The sequence below is a fragment of the Mauremys mutica genome, chromosome 12 (genome assembly GCF_020497125.1).
Source record: "Mauremys mutica isolate MM-2020 ecotype Southern chromosome 12, ASM2049712v1, whole genome shotgun sequence".
Classification (NCBI taxonomy): Eukaryota; Metazoa; Chordata; order Testudines; family Geoemydidae; genus Mauremys; species Mauremys mutica.
The window spans coordinates 44,601,845-44,622,542 of record NC_059083.1 but is presented as its reverse complement, the minus strand read 5'-3'; the positions used below and the strand labels follow the sequence as shown (position 1 = coordinate 44,622,542).

At 57.5% G+C, this 20,698-nt stretch overlaps 1 protein-coding gene across 1 annotated transcript in view; it reads left to right on the top strand.

The window, feature by feature from the left end:
* Positions 1-311: 311 nt before the first annotated feature.
* LOC123345980 (E3 ubiquitin-protein ligase TRIM39-like) overlaps positions 312-20,698 on the top strand; it is a 37,852-nt gene continuing 17,465 nt past the window's right edge. The window contains exon 1 of the mRNA XM_044983123.1: positions 312-746. Coding sequence (XP_044839058.1) covers positions 327-746 — 420 coding nt within the window. The 5' untranslated portion in view covers positions 312-326. The remainder of the gene's footprint in view (positions 747-20,698) is intronic.

Below are 20,698 nucleotides of genomic sequence, written 5' to 3'. Positions count from 1 at the left end.
AGGGGTGCTGAGATAGGCCAGCAAGGAACCAGCCTCTCTGCCACATGGCCTATTTTGGCAACCACTGCAGATGGCTCACCCCACTGTGGTAACTTTTATCCCCTCTGCTCCCAGTAAGTCTATTTAGGCTTTTTGGGGGGGGTGGGGTGGAATATCCTGCCGGAGCACATGATTGGCTCCCAGTTGCACAGTCTGCTAAAAGAAGCTTTAAAAGGCTGCTTGCCCTTGATTTTTTCCCTTTTGCTTTCGGGTTGCCTGCTGGTGTGGTTGGTTGGGCTGCTGGCTGCCTGCAAAGGGCAGAGAGAACAGACACCCACCCAGCTGCGATGGCCTCTCCAGCTACAGCAGGGGAAGTTCAAGATGACGCTATTTGCTCCATCTGCCTGGGGTATCTGACAGAGCCGGTGACTATCACGTGTGGGCACAACTTCTGCCGAGCCTGCATTGCCCAGTACTGTGTGGAAAAGGGAGCAGGGACACCCCTGACCTGTCCCCAGTGCAGAGCCCAGTTCCAGAAAGGGGAGTTCAGGCCCAACACCCAGCTGAGCAACATTGTACAAAAGCTCAAACAACTGGGGTTAAAACCAGGAAAAGGGCAAAAGGAGGATCTGTGTGAGAGACACAAGGAACGTCTCAAACTCTTCTGTGAGGAGGATGGAGAAACCATTTGCTGGATGTGTGAGAAATCCCAGGACCACAAGTCTCACACAGTGGTTCCCATTGAGGAGGCTGCCCAGGAGTACAAGGTAGGAAATGCTGTTGACTTTGCTTAATTAAATCCCTTAAGGACACCAGAGTTGGTGCCGATCGTAGAGAAGAAACTTTAAATGAGAGGGGGGAAGTCACCAGGCGTTGATTAAGGAAAATGCTGCAAGCAGGATTCATGAACATAAAACTGTGAGCAAAACCCCCACCCCAGAGTGTGATGGGCAGTGTCTTCTGCCTCAGGTTTTTTAGTTCTACAACCAAAAGTTCCTTTAACAAGTCCCTCACCACACCCCACTCACAGTGGTTGTCCCAGGGTAGTGAAGACTCAGAGGTACACCTGGTGGAGGGGAGGAAGAAGGCACCTTGCTTGCTCCTCTGCGTCACCTGTCAGTCACCACCCTGCTACATACCCAACTGATCCACTCCACTGGCCGCCCCACCAGCTGTTACCTGCTTCTCTACTATAAGCTCTAGAGATCAGTCTCTTGAGGTTCTACCCTGCTCTTAGTGATTGTCAGCTCTTTGGCTTTGTCTACACTACAAAGTTTTGTTGGTAAAAGTGATGCCACTTTAAAGCCGCTGTTGCATGTGCACACTAGCTCCTTGTGCAGGCAGAGCACATTCACACTAGCAGCTCTTACATCCACACAGAGAGCAGCACAGTTCATAGCAATCCCGCTCTGAAAACTGGCCACCAGGGTGCTTTCCAGAGGTGAAAGTGGGCCGGTGCGGGCCGGAGCAGTGCTCTGGCAAGAGCCGGCCGCCAGTCCGGCCCGCACACAGCTGAAATTTGCTCCCCTGTCGGCGGCCCTGCCGGTAGGTCCCAGCAGCACGGACGCAGAATCAAGGCTAAAGTGCTGGCTTGGCAGCGCTGCCAGACCGTACCAGCAGAGCCGCCGAAAGGGAGGAGCAAAAGGGGCCCAGGGTAGCCTGAGGGACTAGCAGGAGGCCTGGCGCTGGCCGGCAGCAGGGGTTGGGTGTACCCCCGCACCCACTGCAGCCGGCGGGAAGCGGAGCCACCCGGCCCCAGCCGTGTTGCTGGGGGTGGGGTGGGGGGAGGAATGGAAACCACCCCACTCCCTGCACTCACCAGTGGTGGGAAGCGGAGCCCCCTTGGCCCTTCTGCCCCAAGGCCCCATGTTGTGTATTTGGTTGTCATGGTTTTTGGTTCCTATGGTAACTGAGTTAGATTATTAGGGGATAGCTCAGCCAGCTTCAGCTGGCTGGGTGAGTTCTCTGAGTCTGTAAATAAAATGGTGGTTTTGTTAGCTGTCTGCTGTCTGGCCTCAAGTGATTTCTTCCTAAACCGGCTGCCCCCAAAGATATAACACCCCACCCCTTCCAGGGGGCCAGAGCCACCCACCCTGTTAAGTAAGCCGGGTCTGGTGCAGGGAGCACTGATACGTCCCAGCGTCTACTTTCACTGACAGGGCTCAGAAACAGCCAGGAAGTACTGGCACTTCTCTGCGACTGCCTTGTTCTCCAGGATCTCAGCTTTCACTTTGTGTTAAACTGACTCTCCAGCTGTTCTGGTTGTGAAGAAAACTTCAAAACTGACCCACATGTAGGGATACAGAGAGCTGGGCACAGCAGCTCGGAGAGGTCTGAACAGCTCCAGTCCCTGAGTGGGGGGTGGGCTCAGGTCCCTGGGGATGATCCTTTAAATATCAGCATTGTTAACAATTTCATTCACCTTGTGAGAGCGGAAAGGGAGAGTTACAGCCCAGCACCATGTACTGCCAGTGACACCTCCTTCCGGTGCCACAGGCGGGTGATGTTTGGGAGATGCCACCTCTTATTTCCCCCCCAGTAAAGAAGGTCCAGGCCCAGAGAGCCCAGGGGTATATTCTGGCCCCATGAGGGGAGACCGGCCCCAGGAGCCATTTGGAACCAATCAGCAACTCCATCCCGTTTTGAACAACGCACCATCTCCTGTGAACAGACCATGCTGTCTCCTTTTGGTGACTCGCATGGGCGGAGCTTATTTTGTGGGTGGATCTTCAGAGAATCCAGACATTTTTGCCCCAGCACTACAAGTTTCAATGCCTAATAGAGAGAACAGGGCTGATGGCTCTTTATGAGCCCTCGAGTTCTCTCCTGCCCTCTGCCCTTTGTCCCTTCGCCCTCTCCCCCAGTCTGATCCCTGCTCATTTATGAAGCTGTTTTGCTGGATGCAAAGGCTGCTTTTCCGACTCCTCTCTCTCACTAGCCCCTGCTGGCTCCATCGCTCACTGCTTCCCTGCAGCAGCACGGCAGGGGTGTCACCGAGCAGCTCCCCAGGAGCTCTCAGCAGCAGCCTGGGCCCGTGGGCAGAGGGCAGGAGAGAACTCAAGGGCTCAGAGAAAAGAGAAAAAGTGAAACGGGGAGATCTCAGGAGGCGGCTCTGGGGGGCTGCCGGGGCTGTTGCACAGAGTGGGACTGAAGGGGCAGGAGCATGTTGCTGTGCCGGGTGAAGGAATCACACGCTGTCAAAGGGGAAGAGAGCCCTGGATTGTTACAGCTCTGGAGCAGTTATAATTATGGGTGACACATTCCCCCAGACCGAGTGTGTCCCTTGTTCCTCACTGATCCCACAGCTTCACCCTGTACAGTTAATGGGGCGGCGCTGGTGTCAGGCTCCCAGCTGCTGCCTAGGGGAGGCCACATGTGAGCCTGGCAGACAGGTGAGAGCACCGTGTAGATCTTGTTCCTGGCCTGGGCCTGGGGCACAGTGCAGTGATGCATCGTCCTAAGCTCCTCGCTCTCACTGGCAGGAGGGATCGTTCAGAACCTTCCCAGCTATTTCCTCTCTGGCCTGTGCTCAGTGATATGAAACTTTAGCTAAAAACACAGGCCTTGAGAAGTCCTGAGTACCTGCATGATGCAGAGCATCCCCGCTCTGAGACTGGCGTCTCTGCTCCCACGCTGCCTTTGGGGCCCGCAGAGCTGAGTCTGCTGCCTCCTTCCAGGATATTTTACTGCTTGTGTATGAAAGGACGATATCTATGGTACACGGGCACCAATGATGCTGCCAAGAACGACTTTGAGCGGATCACTGCAGACTATGTGGCTCTGGGAAGAAGGATAAAGGAGTTTGAGGTGCAAATGGTGTTCTTGTCTATCCTCCCTGTGGAAGGAAAAGACCCAGGTAGAGACCGTCTAATCATAGAAGTCAACAAATGGCTACGCTGGTGGTGTCGGAGAGAAGGCTTTGGATTCTTTGACCATGGGATGGTGTTCCAAGAAGAAGGATTGTTAGGCAGAGATGGGCTCCACCTAATGAAGAGAGGGAAGAGCATCTTTGCAAGCAGGCTGGCTAACCTAGTGAGGAGGGCTTTAAACTAGGTTCTCCGGGGGAAGGAGACCAAAGCCCTGAGGTAAGTGGGGAAATGGGATACCGGGAGGAAGCACGAGCAGGAGAGTGGAAGAGGGGAGGACTCCTGTCTCATACTGAGAAAGCAGGATCATCTGCGAGTTATCTTAAGTGCTGTGGCAAAGTACCTGCTTCTCCTCTGCTGGCTCAGTCCCTTTTTGCCTTGGAGACACAGGCTTGGGCAAAGTAAAATCCTTCCCAGTCACGCAGGGTCTGGCTGATCCTCCTCTCAGTCAGTCCCTTGCTGTTTTTCTCCCCTTCTGGGGACAGAGTGCAGTCTTCCTTGCTGGAAGAGGGCAGAGCCTTGCTGCACCTATTCGCTGGCAGCTTCTCTGCTTCTCTCACTCCCCCGCTGTTTCCCTGCCAGGGAGGGTTTAAAAAGGTCACCAGCAATTGGGGCCAGCTGATCCAAATTAGTTCCCTGGTAACCCCTGTTCCAGCTGAAGCTAATTTCTCATGGATGTCTCTCCTCAATGGATAGGGAGAAGCCTTTTAACCCCCCTGGGACTAATTCCTACCCCTCCCTTTGTAGCCATTTGGCCTGGGTTTGCCACATATCCCCCCCCCCCCGCCCGCCCCGCTCAACACTACGGGGTTGGGCTACTTGGGTCGGAAAGCAGTGCACCCTCGACAGGCCATCTGCATTGCCATGTTGGGTTCCAGACCTATGTCATACTGTGAAGTGGAAGGGTTGAAGCGACAGAAACCATCTTGTTACCCTCGCATTTTTTCCTTGTTTTGGGGCATCCACTGCAAAGGCGCATGGTCCGTGACCAGGATAAACCTCCGCCCAAGTAGATAGTAGCGGAGGCTTTCTATGGCTCATTTTACTGCCAGGCATTCCTTCTCCACTATGGCATATTTCCATTCCCTAGGTAGGAGCTTCCTACTGAGGAAGAGGATGGGGTGTTTGTCATCTCCAACCATTTGTGAAAGCACCGCCCCCAGCCCTACTTCAGAGGCGTCCGTTTGTAAGATAAACTCCTTCGCCCAGTCCGGAGCTACTAGTACGGGGTCTGTGCAAAGGGCCGTCCTCAGATCGGCAAAAGTGGCTTCGGCTGCAGCAGACCATTTTACTATGTCTGGGCCCCGAGCTTTGGTTAGGTCTGTTAATGGGCATGTCCTGGTGGCGAAGTGGGGAATGAACCGTCTATAGTACCCCACTAGTCCCAGGAATGCTCTGACCTGTTTTTTCCGGAGTGGTCGGGGCCACTTCTGTATAGCTTCTAACTTGTTGAGTTGGGGCTTCACCACGCCCCTCCCCACTATATACCCAAGGTACTTAGCCTCAGCTAACCCGATTGAACATTTGGAGGGATTTGCAGTCAGTCCTGCCTTCCTCAGAGTGTCCAGGACTGCTTCTACCTTCTCCAGGTGTGTCTCCCAGTCAGGGCTATAGATAATGACGTCATCGAGATAGGCTGCCGCGTACTTTCCATGGGGTCGTAACAGTTTGTCCATTAGCCGTTGGAAGGTAGTGGGAGCCCCATGCACCCAAAGGGGAGAACAGTGTACTGATATAGTCCTTCTGGAGTTGCAAAGGCCGTCTTCTCCTTGTCGGCCTTGGCGAGGGGGATCTGCCAATAGCCCTTGGTAAGGTCAAGGGTAGACATAAACCGTGCCTTTCCCAATCGGCCAATCAGCTCATCTATCCTTGGTGTAGGGTATGCATCGAATCGGGACACCTCGTTCAGCTTGCGGAAGTCATTGCAGAACCTCAAACTGCCGTCTGGCTTAGGCACTAAAACCACGGGACTGGACCATTGACTATGAGATTCTTCGATGACTCCTAAGGCCAACATCTTCCTGACCTCTCTCCTAATCTCTTCTCTCTTGGCCTCCGGGATCCGGTATAGCTTGATGTTCACCTTCACTCCGGGCTCTGTGAAGATGTGATGGTGAACCTCAGTCGTCCTGCCTGGTTTTTCCGAGAACACATCCTGGTTGCGTTCGATCAGGCTGATCACTTCTGAACGTTGTTCCGGAGTCAACTCCAAGGATATTCCCACCAGGTCGGGCTGGTTGCTTGTAGGGGATGGTGCCCCCAGCGCAACCACCGGAGCTTCTCTATCCTGCCAAGGTTTCAGCAGATTTATATGGTAGATCTGCTCCAGCTTCCGGTGACCTAGCTGTCGGACCTTATAGTCGACTTCTCCTATAGCTTCTATTACCTCATATGGCCCCTGCCACCTGGCCAGGAGCTTGCTCTCCGCTGTGGGGATGAGCACCATCACCCGGTCACCTACCTGGAACTTCCGGGTCCTTGCTTGACCATTGTAGTACGTCCGTTGTGCCCCTTGGGCCTTCTCCATGTGTTCGCGCACAAGGGGAGCGACTTGGGCTATTCTGTCCTTCATCCCCAGCACATGTTCCACAATGTTTCTCCCCAGGTTCGGCTGTTCTTCCCAGTCTTCTTTAGCCAGGTCCAGTATGCCCCTGGGGTGGCGACCATATAACAGCTCGAAGGGGGAGAATCCAGTGGAAGCCTGAGGGACCTCCCGTACAGCAAAAAGTACATAAGGCAGCAGGGCGTCCCAGTCTTTCCCGTCACAACTAATCACTTTCCGTAACATGTTTTTCAATGTCCTATTAAAACGTTCAACAAGGCCGTCGGTCTGGGGATGGTAGACCGATGTTCTAAGGGTCCATATGTGGAGCATGGTACATAGGTCCTTCATCAGTTTAGACACAAAGGGGGTCCCTTGGTCCATCAGGATCTCCTTAGGTATTCCTACTCTGGAAAAAATTTGGACTAATTCTTTGGCTATGGTCTTGGACATAGTATTCTGTAGGGGTATGGCCTCAGGGTATCGAGTGGCATAATCTAGCACTATCAGAATGCACTGATGGCCCCGGGCTGACTTCTCTAATGGCCCTACTATGTCCATAGCTATTCGCTCAAATGGAACCTTGATAATTGGCAGAGGTACCAGAGGGGCCCTTAAGTATGGTCGGGGCCCATGTATTTGGCATTCCGGACAGGAGGTACAATATCGCCGGACTGCCGCATAAATGCCAGGCCAAAAAAACCTCTGTAGGATCCGATCAAGGGTCTCATCTACCCCTAGATGGGCCCCGAACAGATGACTATGGGCCAGATCCATTACCGCCCTCTGATGCTTCCGGGGGATCAAGAGTTGTTCTATAACTTGCTCTTGGACCCGGACTACTCTATATAGCAGATCTTTCTTAATCATGTAATATGGCCCTGGGCCCTTAACTCTCCCCTCCACTGGGACCCCATTTACCTCGACTACTTCCTTATGAATATTGTGGTATATGGGATCATTGGCCTGATCCTGACTAAAATTCCCGTGTGCGGTCCCCATTTGACCAAATTCTATGGGGTCTACCTCTGTCTCCCCCTCGGGGAAAGCCCCTGGGGAACCAGGCCCGACGATAGGGTTGTTGATGGCCGACCCAGTCCCGCTGTCAGCCGAGTCCCTTCTTTCCGCTGCCAGCGTAGACTTCTGGTACTGGGTCAGGATCCTCGTCCCCCTCCTTTTATCCGCCCTCCGTTCCCTACAAGTCTTCCTGGGCTTCCCCGGCGGGGAGAACAAATACTGGCTAAACTCATGGAAGGCTGGGGAAGGGTCATCTATCTGGACCACAGCTTGGGTCCCAGGGTCATTATTTTCTTCTATCTCGTCCCCGGGGAGTAGGCCATCAAACCCCGGGAAATCTCGTCCGATAAGGACAGGGTAAGGGAGTTTCGGAACTACTCCCACCGTCAACTTAGTGGGGTTTCCGAGAACTTCTATGCGTACGGGGATAGTTGGATAATAGTTGACATCCCCATGCACACAGGATATTCCCGAGCGTTTGGCCCGGGATAGTTGGTCCTGCCTGACCAGCTTCCCCAAGACTAATGTGATTGCACTTCCTGAGTCAATTAATGCTGTGGTCTCTATACCGTTCATCTTAACGGGCCTAGTGTATCTATGCGGGACCATCGCAACCCCAACCAGACTTATTAGATCACATAGTCCCCCTATATCTCCCAGTTCACATTGTATAGGCTCTCCTAGATTTGGGCATTGGGCAGCAATATGCCCCAATTCGCCACAGGCATAGCATCGGTACCCCGCTTGGGGCAGCCCCCTATTTTTCGGGCTGCTGGGATTTATCCCCCAAGTCTTTCTCCCCCAGTCCTCCAGCCTCTCCGGGACTGCCAGCTGCTCTCCCGCCTCCTTCTTCCCCTCCATTGTCCGGCCTGGCGCTAGGGCAAACTGGGGCCTTGGCGCAGAGACTGGTCTCCGATTCTGGCGCCTCCCTTCCTCGGTGGTCCGAGAAAGTTCTTGGGCTGCTAAGTGTCTCTCTATGAGAGCAACTAGTTCATCACAAGAGGAGGGATCATTTTGACAGACCCATCCTCGTATGTCTGGCAGCAACCCCCTCATGTACCTGTCCAATACCAGGATTTCCACTACCTTCTCCGGCCCATGGGTCTCGGGGTGAAGCCACTTCCAGGCGAGATGTATCAAGTCAAATAGCTGGGACCTTGGAGCTTTGTCATCCCGGTATTTCCACTCATGGAAGCGCTGGGCCCTTATGACCGGCGTCACGCCTGCCTCGCCAGGTTTTCCGCCTTCAGCTGGGGGTAATCCATAGCTGCTTCTGTGTCAAATCAAAGTAGGCCTTCTGGGCCTCCCCACACAGGAATGGGGCCAGGAGGCCTGCCCACTGGTCTTGGGGCCAGGCCTCCCGCAGTGCCGTCCTCTCGAATGCGAGGAGATATGCCTCTATATCGTCATCTGTAGTCATCTTCTGTAAATAGTTGCTTGCCCGTAGCAGCCGGGTCCCCTGGGCCCCGTGCGTCAGCGTAGCCAGGGCTTTCAGCTGGTTCACTACTTCATTTAGGGTGGCTCGATCTTGGGCCACCTGGTTCATCAGCAGCTGGTTTGTCTCCTGTTGGACACGTACTGACTCTTGCTGGGCCGCCACCTGTACTCTGGTAGCCTCTTGCTGGGCCGCAGTGGCCTGTAACAACGCCTTCACTACATCCTCCATTTTTTTTTCTTTTTTTCTTTTTTTTTTTTGTGATTTACCTTGCCCTGAGATGGCTTGCCACAGAGCCACACTCACTAGCACATCCCACTCCTGACACCACGTGTGGCAAAGTACCTACGTCTCCTCTGCTGGCTCAGTCCCTTTTTGCCTTGGAGACACAGGCTTGGGCAAAGTAAAATCCTTCCCAGTCACACAGGGTCTGGCTGATCCTCCTCTCAGTCAGTCCCTTGCTGTTTTTCTCCCCTTCTGGGGACAGAGTGCAGTCTTCCTTGCTGGAAGAGGGCAGAGCCTTGCTGCACCTATTCGCTAGCTGCTTCTCTGCTTCTCTCACTCCCCCCTGTTTCCCTGTCAGGGAGGGTTTTGAAAGGTCACCAGCAATTGGGGCCAGCTGAACCAAATTAGTTCCCTGGTAACCCCTGTTCCAGCTGAACCTAATTTCTCACAGCTGTTTCTCCTCAATGGATAGGGAGAAGCCTTTTAACCCCCCTGGGACTAATTCCTACCCCTCCCTTTGTAGCCATTTGGCCTGGGTTTGCCACAGTGACTATACACAAATGCAAGAAGCCTGGGAAACAAGCAGGGAGAACTGGAAGTCCTGGCACAGTCAAGTAATTATGATGTGATTGGAATAACAGAGACTTGGTGGGATAACTCACATGACTAGAGTACAGTGATGGATGGATATAAACTGTTCAGGAAGGACAGGCAGGGCAGAAAAGGTGGGGGAGTTGCATTGTATGTCAGAAAGCAGTATGACTGCTCAGAGATCCAGTATGAAACTGCAGAAAAACCGGAGCGACTCTGGAGTAAGTTTAGAAGTGTGAGGTGTTGTTGTGGTGGGAGTCTGCTATAGACCACCAGACCAGAGGGATGAGGTGGACAAGGCTTTCTTCTGGCAACTAACAGAAGTTACTAGATCACAGGTCCTGGTTCTCAGGGGGGACTTCAGTCACTCCAGTATCTGCTGGGAGAGCAATACAGCGGTGCATAGACAATCCAGGAAGATTTTGGCAAATAAATGTAGGGGACAATTTCCTGGTGCAAGTGCTGGAGGAACCAACTAGGGGCAGAGCTCTTCTAGACCTGCTGCTCACAAACCGGGAAGAAATAATAGGGGAAGCAAAAGTGGATGGGAACCTGGGAGGCAGTGACCATGAGATGGTCGAGTTCAGGATCCTGACACAAGGAAGACAGGAGAGCAGCAGAATATGGACCCTGCACTTCAGAAAAGCAGACTTTGACTCCCTCAGGGAACTGATGGGCAGGATCCCCTGGGAGAATAACATGAGGGGAAAAGGAGTCCAGGAGAGCTGGCTGTATTTTAAAGAATCCTCATTGACGTTGCACGAACAAACCATCCTGATGTGTAGAAAGAAGAGTAAATATGGCAGGCGACCAGCTTGGCTTAACAGTGAAATCCTTGCTGATCTTAAACACAAAAAGGAAGCTTACAAGAAGTGGAAGTTTGGACTAATGACCAGGGAGGAGTATAAAAATATTACTCAGGCAAGCAGGAGTGAAATCAGGAAGGCCAAATCACACTTGCAGTTGCAGCTAGCAAGGGATGTTAAGAGTAACAAGAAGGGTTTCTACAGGTATGTTAGCAACAAGAAGAAGGTCAGGAAAAGTGTAAGCCCCTTACTGAATGGGGGAGGCAATCTAGTGACAGAGATGTGGAAAAAGCTAATGTACTCAATGCTTTTTTTGCCTCTGTCTTCATGAACAAGGTCAGCTCCCAGACTGTTGCACTGGGCAGCACAATATGGGGAGAAGGTGACCAGCCCTCTGTGGAGAAAGAAGTGGTTCAGGACTATTTAGAAAAGCTGGATGAGCACAAGTCCATGGGGCTGGATGCGCTGCATCCGAGGGTGCTAAAATAGTAGGCTGATGTGATAGCAGACTCATTGGCCATTATCTTTGAAAACTCATGGCGATCGAGGAGGTCCTGGATGGCTGGAAAAAGGCTAATGTATTGCCTATTTTTAAAAAAGGGAAGAAGGAGGATCTGCGGAACTACAGGCCAGTCAGCCTCACTTCAGTCCCTGGAAAAAATCATGGAGCAGATCCTCAAGGAATCAATTTTGAAGCACTTTGAGGAGAGGAGAGTGATCAGGAACAGTCAGCATGGATTCACCAAGGGCAAGTCATGCCTGACTAACCTAATTGCCTTCTATGATGAAATAACTGGGTCTGTGGATGAGGGGAAAGCAGTGGACGTGTTATTCCTTGAGTTTAGCAAAGCTTTTGATACAGTCTCCCACAGTATGCTTGCCAGCAAGTTAAAGAATCATGGGCTGGATGAATGGATTATAAGGTGGTGTGACAGAGCCAGGCCAGTGGGGTACAGGAGTCTGGTCATATTAGTATCCAGGAAGTGGGCGGGCGAAGCCCGCCCACTGCTAAAGGACCTCCCCCCAGCCTAAGGGGAGGATCTACAGGTCTGGGATACTAACTAAGTACATGGGACAACCAATGAAAAAAACCAGGATCGGGAGTGAGGTCATAGGGCTAAACGAAGGGAACCTGACGGGGACACCGAGCAGAGAACCCCAGACAACGCCCACTGCTCCTCGAAGGCATCAAGGGAGCCAGTGGACGCCGCCCAGAGGAACTCTGCCCGGATGCATGAAAGGACGGAGGAGCGGAAATAGGCCCCACAGTCACAGGAAATCCCGTCGGCCAACCTCCTCTCCCTGGTGTTATAGATGGCTAGTTTGGCCAGGGCCAAGAGGAGGTTGACAAGGAGATCCCGCGACTTTGTGGGGCCACGGATGGGGAGTGCATAGATAAACAGGAGAGGGGAAAAGTGCAACCAAAAACGTAAGAGGAGAGCCAAGAGGAGCCGGAACAGGGGCTGCAACCTGGCGCACTCTAAATAAACGTGCACCAGGGTCTCCTTCATGCCGCAAAAGGGGCAGGTGTGGGGGACAAGGGTAAACCGCGCCAAGTACACGCCCGTGCTCACGGCCCCGTGAAGGAGCCGCCAACTGACATCCCCGGCGGGCCTCGGGACCAGGGCAGAATACAGGCTGGCCCACCGGGGCTCCTCACCCTCGAGAGGTGGCAGAAGGTCCCGCCATTTCGTATCGGGGCGGGACGCGAGGGTGAGGTAGTGAAGTGTGTGGAGCACAAGCGTGTACAGATGTTTTCTTGGCGCGGTCTGGAACAGAACCGGCTGCAGAGTAGGCAGCCGGCTCGCCATGAAAGGGCGAGGGGGTCGATTGGGTCCACGGGGCAGGGGCCCGATAAAAAGGTCCACGGGGCCCGGGGTGGAAGGTGGGCGGGGCGTGCCCTCTCGCAGGACCCGGTCGAGGTAGGCCCGAGCAGCGGGCAGTAAAGCGGCCTTCACCTCCTGAAGTACGCGCCGGGGAGTACGAGGGCTGGAGAGCCCCATGCGCTTAGCGAGCGTCAGGGGATCCAGCCAGCCTCCGCGGTCGTAGTCCAGGAGGTCTCCGACCCCGGTGACTCCTGCCAAGACCAGCCTCTGGCGCACCGCGGGGGACTCCGCCACCTGCACACGGAGCTGGGGGTTGTGTAGCAGGGGCTCCACGAGGAGATCAACCCCCATGGTGGCTGCCACGGACCTGGTCGTCGAAAAGAGCTTCCAGGTCCGGAGGAGGTCTTGGTAGAAGATCGGCAGCCCAGAGAGGTCTCGCGGAAGACCTCTCGGATGGAGATAAAAGAGCTGCCAGTCGTATCGGAGCCCTCGGAAGCAGCGGAGGAAGGCGTGCGCCAATACGCTCCACGCCGGACTACCAGCACCATACAGGAGTCTCTGCAGGGCCTGGAGGCGGAAGACGTGGACCTGAGTGCGCAGGCACTTCAGGCCCTGCCCCCCCTCCTCCAGGGGCAGGTGGAGGACCCCTGCAGAGACCCAGTGCGTTCCTGGCCAAAAGAACTACAGAACCGCCGTCCGGAGGTTGGCCAGGAAATCCGGGGCCGGGACCAGGGTGTTGAGCCGGTACCAGAGCATAGACAGGACTAATTGATTCAGCACCAGCGCCCTCCCTCGAAGAGAGAGGCACCAGAGTAGTCCTGTCCATTTCCGGAGCCGCGCCCTCACCCCGCCCTCTAAACCATGCCAGTTCTCTGGCGGAGATAGATGCGTGGCAGAAAGGTAAATGCCGAGATAGAGCAGCGGACCCGCGCTCCACCGGATGGCCTGAAGCGCGGTTGGGAGGGAGCTCGCCTGCCACCCGTCCCCGACCACCAGGCCAGAGCTCTTGACCCAGTTGACTCGGGCGGAGGAGGCCGCCAAATAAATGGCCTGGCAAGCCTCCACCCGCACCAAGTTGCCCGGGTCCTGGACCACGAGGAGCACATCGTCGGTGTACGCCGACAGGACCAGCCGCAGCTCCGGCTCCCGGAGCACCAACCCCGTCGGCCTCCGACGGAGGAGACAGAGGAAGGGCTTGATCGCCAGAGCGTACAGCTGACCCGAGAGGGGATACCAGTGCCGTACTCCTCACCCGAAGCTGACCGGCTCGGTCAGGGTCCAGTTGAGCCTGACCAGACACTCCGCGGAAGCGTACAGCACCTGGAGAAAACCCACAAACTGGGGTCCGAAGCCAAACGCTTGCAGAGTGCCCAGGAGATACTCGTGGTCCACCCTGTCGAACGCCTTCTCCTGATCCAGGGACAAGAGGGCGAACGACAGACCATCTCTACACCCTAATTCCAGAAGTCCCGGACCAGATACAAGTTATCAAAGATCATGCGGCCCGGGACGGTGTAGGTCTGGTCTGGGTGGACCACGTCCGCCAGCACAGACCCTAGCCGCATCGAGATGGCCTTCGCAACGATTTTGTAGTCCGGGCTGAGGAGCGAGATGGGACGCCAATTCCGTAAATCACGGAGGTCCCCCCTCTTCGGCAATAAGGTGAGCACAGCTCGCCTGCACGAGAGAGGGAGGACCCTGCCCCGCAAAGACTCGGCCCAGACGGTGACTAGGTCCGGGCCGAGGACGTCCCAGAACACGCGGTAGAACTCCACGGTCATCCCGTCCATGCCCGGAGATTTATTGGTGGGCATGCGAAGGAGGGCTTCCGAGAACTCGGCCAGAGTGAGAGGCAGCTCTAGCCGGTCCCGGTCGCCCGCGCTGACCATCGGGAGTCCATCCCAGAGCACTTTGCAAGCGTCAGGATCGGTCGGATCCGGGGAGAAAAGAGCCGCGTAGAAGGCCCTGGCCCTCCCGCATATCTCCACCGGATCCGTGAGGGGGGTGCCGTCCTCCGCCAGGAGGCAGGTGACGTGCTTTTTGGCCCCCCTCCTTTTCTCCAGGGTGTAGAAGAAGCGGGAGCCGCGATCCATCTCCCGAAGGAGGCGGATGCGGGATCGAACAAAGGCACCCCGGGCTCGATGATCCTCGAGGGCCCGGAGCTCCTCCCGCTTCTCCCAGCACGCTCCGCAGAGGGATGGATCCTCGGGGCTGGCGGCCAGACGCCTCTCCAGCTCCAAGACCTACCGTTCCAACTGCTCTATCGCCGCATCCCTCCGTCGCCTGGCGCCCCGGGTGTAGTCGCGGCAGAAGAGCCGGGCGCGCACCTTCCCCAGGTCCCACCATCGCCGCGCCGAGGGAAAGGCGTGCCTCTGTCCTCGCCAGGCCAGCCAGAACTCCCGGAAGGACGCCACGAAGCCCACGTCCTCCAGCAAACTATTATTAAAGTGCCAATAGGCCGGCCCCGGCCTCTCCGCGCAGAGAGAGGCCGTCACGGTGGCAAGGTGGTGATCCGAAAAGGGGGCCGGCCGAACGCTGGAGGAGTGGGCTCGTGAAAGGTGGAAACGTGACAGGTAAATGCGGTCCAACCAGGAGCGACCGACGGGCCTCCACCCGGACGAAGGTGAACGTCGAGACGTCGTCCGGGTGGTGGTCGCGCCAGACGTCCACCAGGGAGTGGCGTTCGACGATCTCCCGGAGGACGTCCGCTGCAGCCGGGCACTGCTCGGTCCCCGAGCGGTCCCGTTCCTCGAGGGTGGTGTTAAAGTCCCCGCCCAGGACCAGGCACTCACGAGGATCCAGGGAGCCGAGGAAGGCGGACGCCTGCTGATAAAAACGCAACCTCTCCAGGCCCGATGTCGGGGCGTAGACATTGACGAGATTAACCACAAGCCCCTCCATGCGGACCTGGAGGTGCAGCAGGCGGCCCGGCACAGCCTCGGCGACCCCGAGCACCTCGGGCCGTAGGTCGGGGGAGAACAGGGTCGCCACTCCTGCCGAGCGAACCGAGAGATGGCTAAAGTAGACCCTGTCCCCCCACTCCAGCCGCCAGCTAGCTTCAGCGGCCGGATCCATATGGGTCTCCTGCAGGAAAACCACAGAGTACCCCCCGACCCGAAGGAAGGAGAGCACCTGGCTCCTGCGGAGACCCATCCTACAGCCCCGGGCGTTCAAAGTGGCAAAGATGATCGGCGCCATGAGGAGTGCTGGGGGGGATCCTCGCCGGCAGACACGCCCACGGCCTCCGTCGGGCCGCGCAGCAATCCGTGACCAAACCCGTAGGTGAGTAGAGAGTCACGGAATAAGCAGACCCGCCGGTAGGCCGCGGCGGCCTGCTTCCCGGTCCCCTTACCCTCCCCCATGAGGGCCTTTACGGCCCGAAGGATCAGATGGAAATCCTCCCACCGCTGGAGCGCAAGTTGGACTTTGTTGCGGGAGCCACGGACGTCCTCAAGGAACTCCCGCAGCTCCTCCCTCAGTGCATGGGGGGCGGGGTAACGGATCGAAGACCGTCCCCCAGCGGGGCCCCCGTCACAGCCCCGTGGCCCACCGAGGCGGGCAGGCAGGGGGCAGACCCTCGACGTGGCGGCCGATGGGCCGACGCCACACGGCCCGCCCCGCTCCCCAGTTCAACAGGGGGCAGCGGAAGGAGAACAGCAGCCCCTGATGGGTCAGGGCAGGGAAAAACAACTAAGGCCGCGCCCAGTGGAGTATCCCCAGGGGTGGCAATGGCATCACGGGAGGTGGAGGGGACAAGGGTGGGGCCAGGGGTCGGTTGGCCCACACCCAAGAGGGACACCCCCTGGGAATCGGGTCCGGGCAGCGGGGCACCGGCCGTCGCCTCAAGGGGCTCGGCGGCCGTCAGTGAGGTGCCACCTGCAGCCGAGCTGATGAAAGACCCCAGGGGACCCTCAGAGGCAGGAGCAGAAGCGGCAGTCAGGGGAGGGGAAACCGGGGACAGGGAGACCGAGGTGAGGTCACTCAGATCGAGGCCCGCTAGTAAAGGGTCGTCCTCCCCCTGCGTAACCGGGGTCAGACCCAGGGCCTCGATCTCCTCGTAGATGGAGGGGAGATCGCCGTCCGCCACCCCGGGGCCCTCCCCGCCAACACCCGAAGCGACGCCCACCTCAGTCCTCGCGGAGGCTGCGGATGGCAAGCGGGCAAGGGGGGCTCCCTCGGGGGCTTCCTCAGGAAGGGACCCTGGAGAAGGGGCAGCGTCACCGTCCGGTGCTGCCACGTCGCGCCCAGCCGGCACCACAAAACGGGCGTCGTCGGGGGGCAAGGCGGAAGGCTCGTCATCAGAGACCCCCTTCCTGCTCTTCCGGGGGGCCTCCGAATCCGAAAGATGTAATGGGACCAGAGCCTTCCGCTTGCCCCGCTTCCCCTGCACTAAGGACCAGCCCTCCATGGCATCATCCGGGGGCTGGCTAACAGGGGTCAGGTCTGGGGGCAAGGGCAGCGGCTTAGGGACTCGGGGAGGCAACGGAGGGGCAACAGGAACGAGGGAGAAGTCTCCCTGGGGCGGGCCCTCTCCCACGCCCGGCGTTATCTCCGCCGCACCCTCTTCCACAGCGGTGGACTGAGAAGGAGGAGGGGCAGCGTCAGGTGCTGGGCAGCTAGGGGCACTGGCGGTGACGGGGCCGGCGCCATACCGGGGCTCGGGGGTCCCGGACGCTCCTCCGTGCCGGGCCAAGGGGCAGTCCCTCCGGACGTGCCCCATCGCCCGGCAGAGGTAGCACCGGGCCTCCCCCGTTGAATAATGCACCCGGTAGCGGGCTCCCTGGTAGGGGACCACAAAGGACCCCTCGATCGCCTCTCCGTCATGTGCCGCCGGCGGCAGTTGAAGCTGCACCTGCCGGCGGAACGAGAGGACGTGACGGAGGGCGGGGTCCTTGCAGCCCAACGGGAGAGGGCTGATGACAGAAATAGGGCGCCCCAGGGCAGAAAGGGCGGGCAGCAGGGCGGCATTGGGCAGGAAGGGAGGGACGGAGGTCAGGACCAAGCGGACCCCCAGGTCTTCCAAGGGCTCCAGGGGCACAAACACGCCCCCCACTGCCAGACCCGTCTCTACCGCTTCCTGGGCGGCGGCCTCCGACGCCAGGAAGAAGACCACCTTCCCGTACATTTTGGAGGCTGCCACAATGGCCGTGGGCCCCACTACCCTCGCCAACGCCCTCACATAGGTTTCGACGTGGGGCGAGGCGGGCACCAGGAGGCAACGGACGCCGTGCTTCCTAGTCAAGGTGGGAAAGGGGCCCCGGCCGCTAGAGATGGTAGTGGAAGCGGCAGGCGGAGGAGTAGCGGCAGGCGGGGGGGCCGCCGCCACCTGGGCATATGCCCTGGGGGCCGGGGGAGGGACACCTGCGGAGCTGGTAGAGGGAACAGCGGGGAGGGATGCCGCGGCCGGTAGCGGGACCACGGCAGCGGGGGTAGTCCCCGCCATGGAGGGCCTGGTCTTTATAGCTGGGCCCTTACCCTTCTTCCCACCCCGACCTTTCCCACCGGCTGGGGGAGCCTCTCCCAAATCGGAAGGGGCGAAGGACGTGGCAGCAGCGGACGTCTCCCCGATACTCGCCGTTGCCGGTGCCCCAGCGGGGGCAGTGGCAGGTAAACCGGCAGCGGCGGTCGAGGTAGAGGCTTGGGGATCGGACACGGGGGTTTCGGGAGGAGGGGCGGTGGGAGCATCACGAGGGGTCTCCCCTGCCGCGTCCCCCGCCATAACGAGAGCGGGAAGGGGGACAAACAGCGAGGGGAGGGGAGGGAAAGGAGGCGACCACCCCTCCCCGCTAGGCTGCAGGCAGGGGAGGAGGGTGCCAGAAAGGGAAGGCTAAAGGGGCGTGGGGAGCAAGCAAGGACCCAGGGGTGGGAGGGTGGCAGGCCACCGACCCAGAGGGGAATTCCGGCTCCTCTATTTGCACTAGGGGATCAGGGGGGCTAACAGCATAGGGGGGGGTGCAGTGAACAAGGGCAAACTCAAATGGGGGAAGGGCACAAGCGCATGGGAGGGGGCATGGGCGCACGAGGGGAGGGGCCAATCAGGGCTGGGGGATCACAGGGCTGGGGGGGGAAAGTCAAACTAGGAACAGGGCAGTGGGACCACGGGGCTAGCTGCAGGGCTGGGGCAGGACAGTCAGGGCCACATAGGAAATGGGTGGGGCAGACAAATGTGGCAAAGGAGAGGGGGCCAGGCCAAGGGGGTGGGGGTGGGGGGTGCGCCCACGGGCACTTGTGCAAAAAGTCAATGCAGCTGGCTGCTGCTGCAGGCCCAAAAGGTGGAGGCGGGCGTGGCAAGCCAGGTGAGCAGCTCAGTCCCAGAGGCAGGAGAATGAGGCAGATGGAAAAACGCCAGCGGGGGTGGTGGAGGGGGCAACGACGGTGGTGGGGGCGAAGGGGGACACAGATGGACCGGGGGTAGGCTCCACGCCACACCCCCAGTGTCCCAACAGACACAGTCCAAGCCCCCACCACAAGAGCACAGTCCGAAAAATACTCAGTCCTTAGGTGCCCCCTCCACGGTGGCCTTCAGAGTCTCTACGAGGTCCTCCAGCAACAGCAGGCAGCGCTCTCCTCCTCCTCGGGGCTCCAGCAGCTCCCCAGCAGCTAACACAGCAGCTCCAGCAGCTCCAGGCGGTGGTCTGGTGGCCAGGCAGGAGGGACCCCGCTCAGAAGATGGTGGTGGTGGCTTCCTCAGCAACAAGGCCTGGAGCTGGGGTCCCTCACTCCCCTCCTCCGGGGAGCAGGCCAGCAGCCCCCCCCCCAAGGGGCTGTGGGTGGAGCAACAGCAGCAACTGGGTGGTGGGGGGGAAATCTACTAGCCAGCCAGCAAGCAGACAGCAGAGAAATGGGGTGGGTGGTGGTGTCTAGCCCAGCCAGGGGAGCAGCAGCAGCAAGGGCCCAGCAGGAACAACAGCAGCAGCAGCAGCAAGGGCCCAGCAGGAACAACAGCAGCAGCAGCAGCAGCAAGGGCCCAGCAGGAACAACAGCAGCAGCAGCCCTCTCCCTCCTACCCTCTACAGCAGAGAAGTCAAAGGGAGGTCTTCTGGCCTCTGGAGACAGAGGTTTCTGTTCCCTGAGTGACCAGAGCAGGGGCTGCACTAGAGTAATCAGGAACCCGCTAGAACCAATTAAGGCAGACAGGCTGATTAGATCACCTGCAGCCAATCAAGGCAGGCTAATCAGGGCACCTGGGTTTAAAAAGGAGCTCACTCCAGTCAGGGAGGGGGGAGCCAGAGGAGAAGAAGTGTGTGAGGAGCTGGGAGCAAGAGGCACAAGGAGCTGAGAGTGAGAGGGTGTGCTGCTGGAGGACTAAGGAGTACAAGCGTTATCAGACACCAGGAGGAAGGTCCTGTGGTGAGGATAAAGAAGGTGTTTGGAGGAGGCCATGGGGAAGTAGCCCAGGGAGTTGTATCTGTCATGCAGCTGTTACAGGAGGCACTATAGACAGCTGTGATCCACAGGGCCCTGGGCTGGAACCCAGAGTAGAGAGCAGGCCTGGGTTCCCTGCAAACCTCCCAACTCCTGATCAGACACAGGAGGAGTTGACCCAGACTGTGGGGAAGATCACTGAGGTGAGCAAATCTGACAAATAAGCGCAGGACCCACGAAGGTAGAGGAGGACCTTTGTCACAGTGGATAGAAAGCTGGCTAGATCATTGGGCTCAATGGGCAGTGATCAATGGCTCCATGTCTAGTTGGCAGCCGGTTTCAAGCAGAGCGCCCCACGGTTCGGTCCTGGGGCTAGTTTTGTTCAATATCTTCATTAATGATCTGGAGGATGGCATGGACTGCACCCTCCGCAAGTTTGGAGATGACACTAAACTGGGAGGAGTGGTAGATACGCAGGAGGGTAGGGATAGGATACAGAGGGACCTAGACAAATTAGAGGATTGGGCTAAAAGAAATATGATGAGGTTACACAAGGACAAGTGCAGAGTCCTGCACTTAGGACGGAAGAGTCCCATGCACTGCCACAGACTAGGGACCGAGTGGCTAAGCAGCAGTTCTGCAGAAAAGGACCTAAGGGTTACGGTGGATGAGAAGCTGGAAATGAGTCAACAGTGTGCCCTTGTTGCCAAGAAGGCTAACGGCAGTTTGGGCTGTATAAGTAGGAGCATTGCCAGCAGATTGAGGGATGTGATCATTCCCCTCTATTTGGCATTGGTGAGGCCTCATCTGGAGTACTGTGTCCAGTTTTGGGCCCCACACTACAAGAAGGATGTGGAAAGAATCCAGCGGAGGGCAACAAAAATGATTAGAGGGCTGGAGCACGACTTATGAGGAGAGGCTGAGGGAACTGGGATTATTTAGTCTGCAGAAGAGAAGAATGAGGGGGGATTTGATAGTTGCTTTCAACTACCTGAAAGGGGGTTCCAAAGAGGATGGATCTAGACTGTTCTCAGTGGTACCAGATG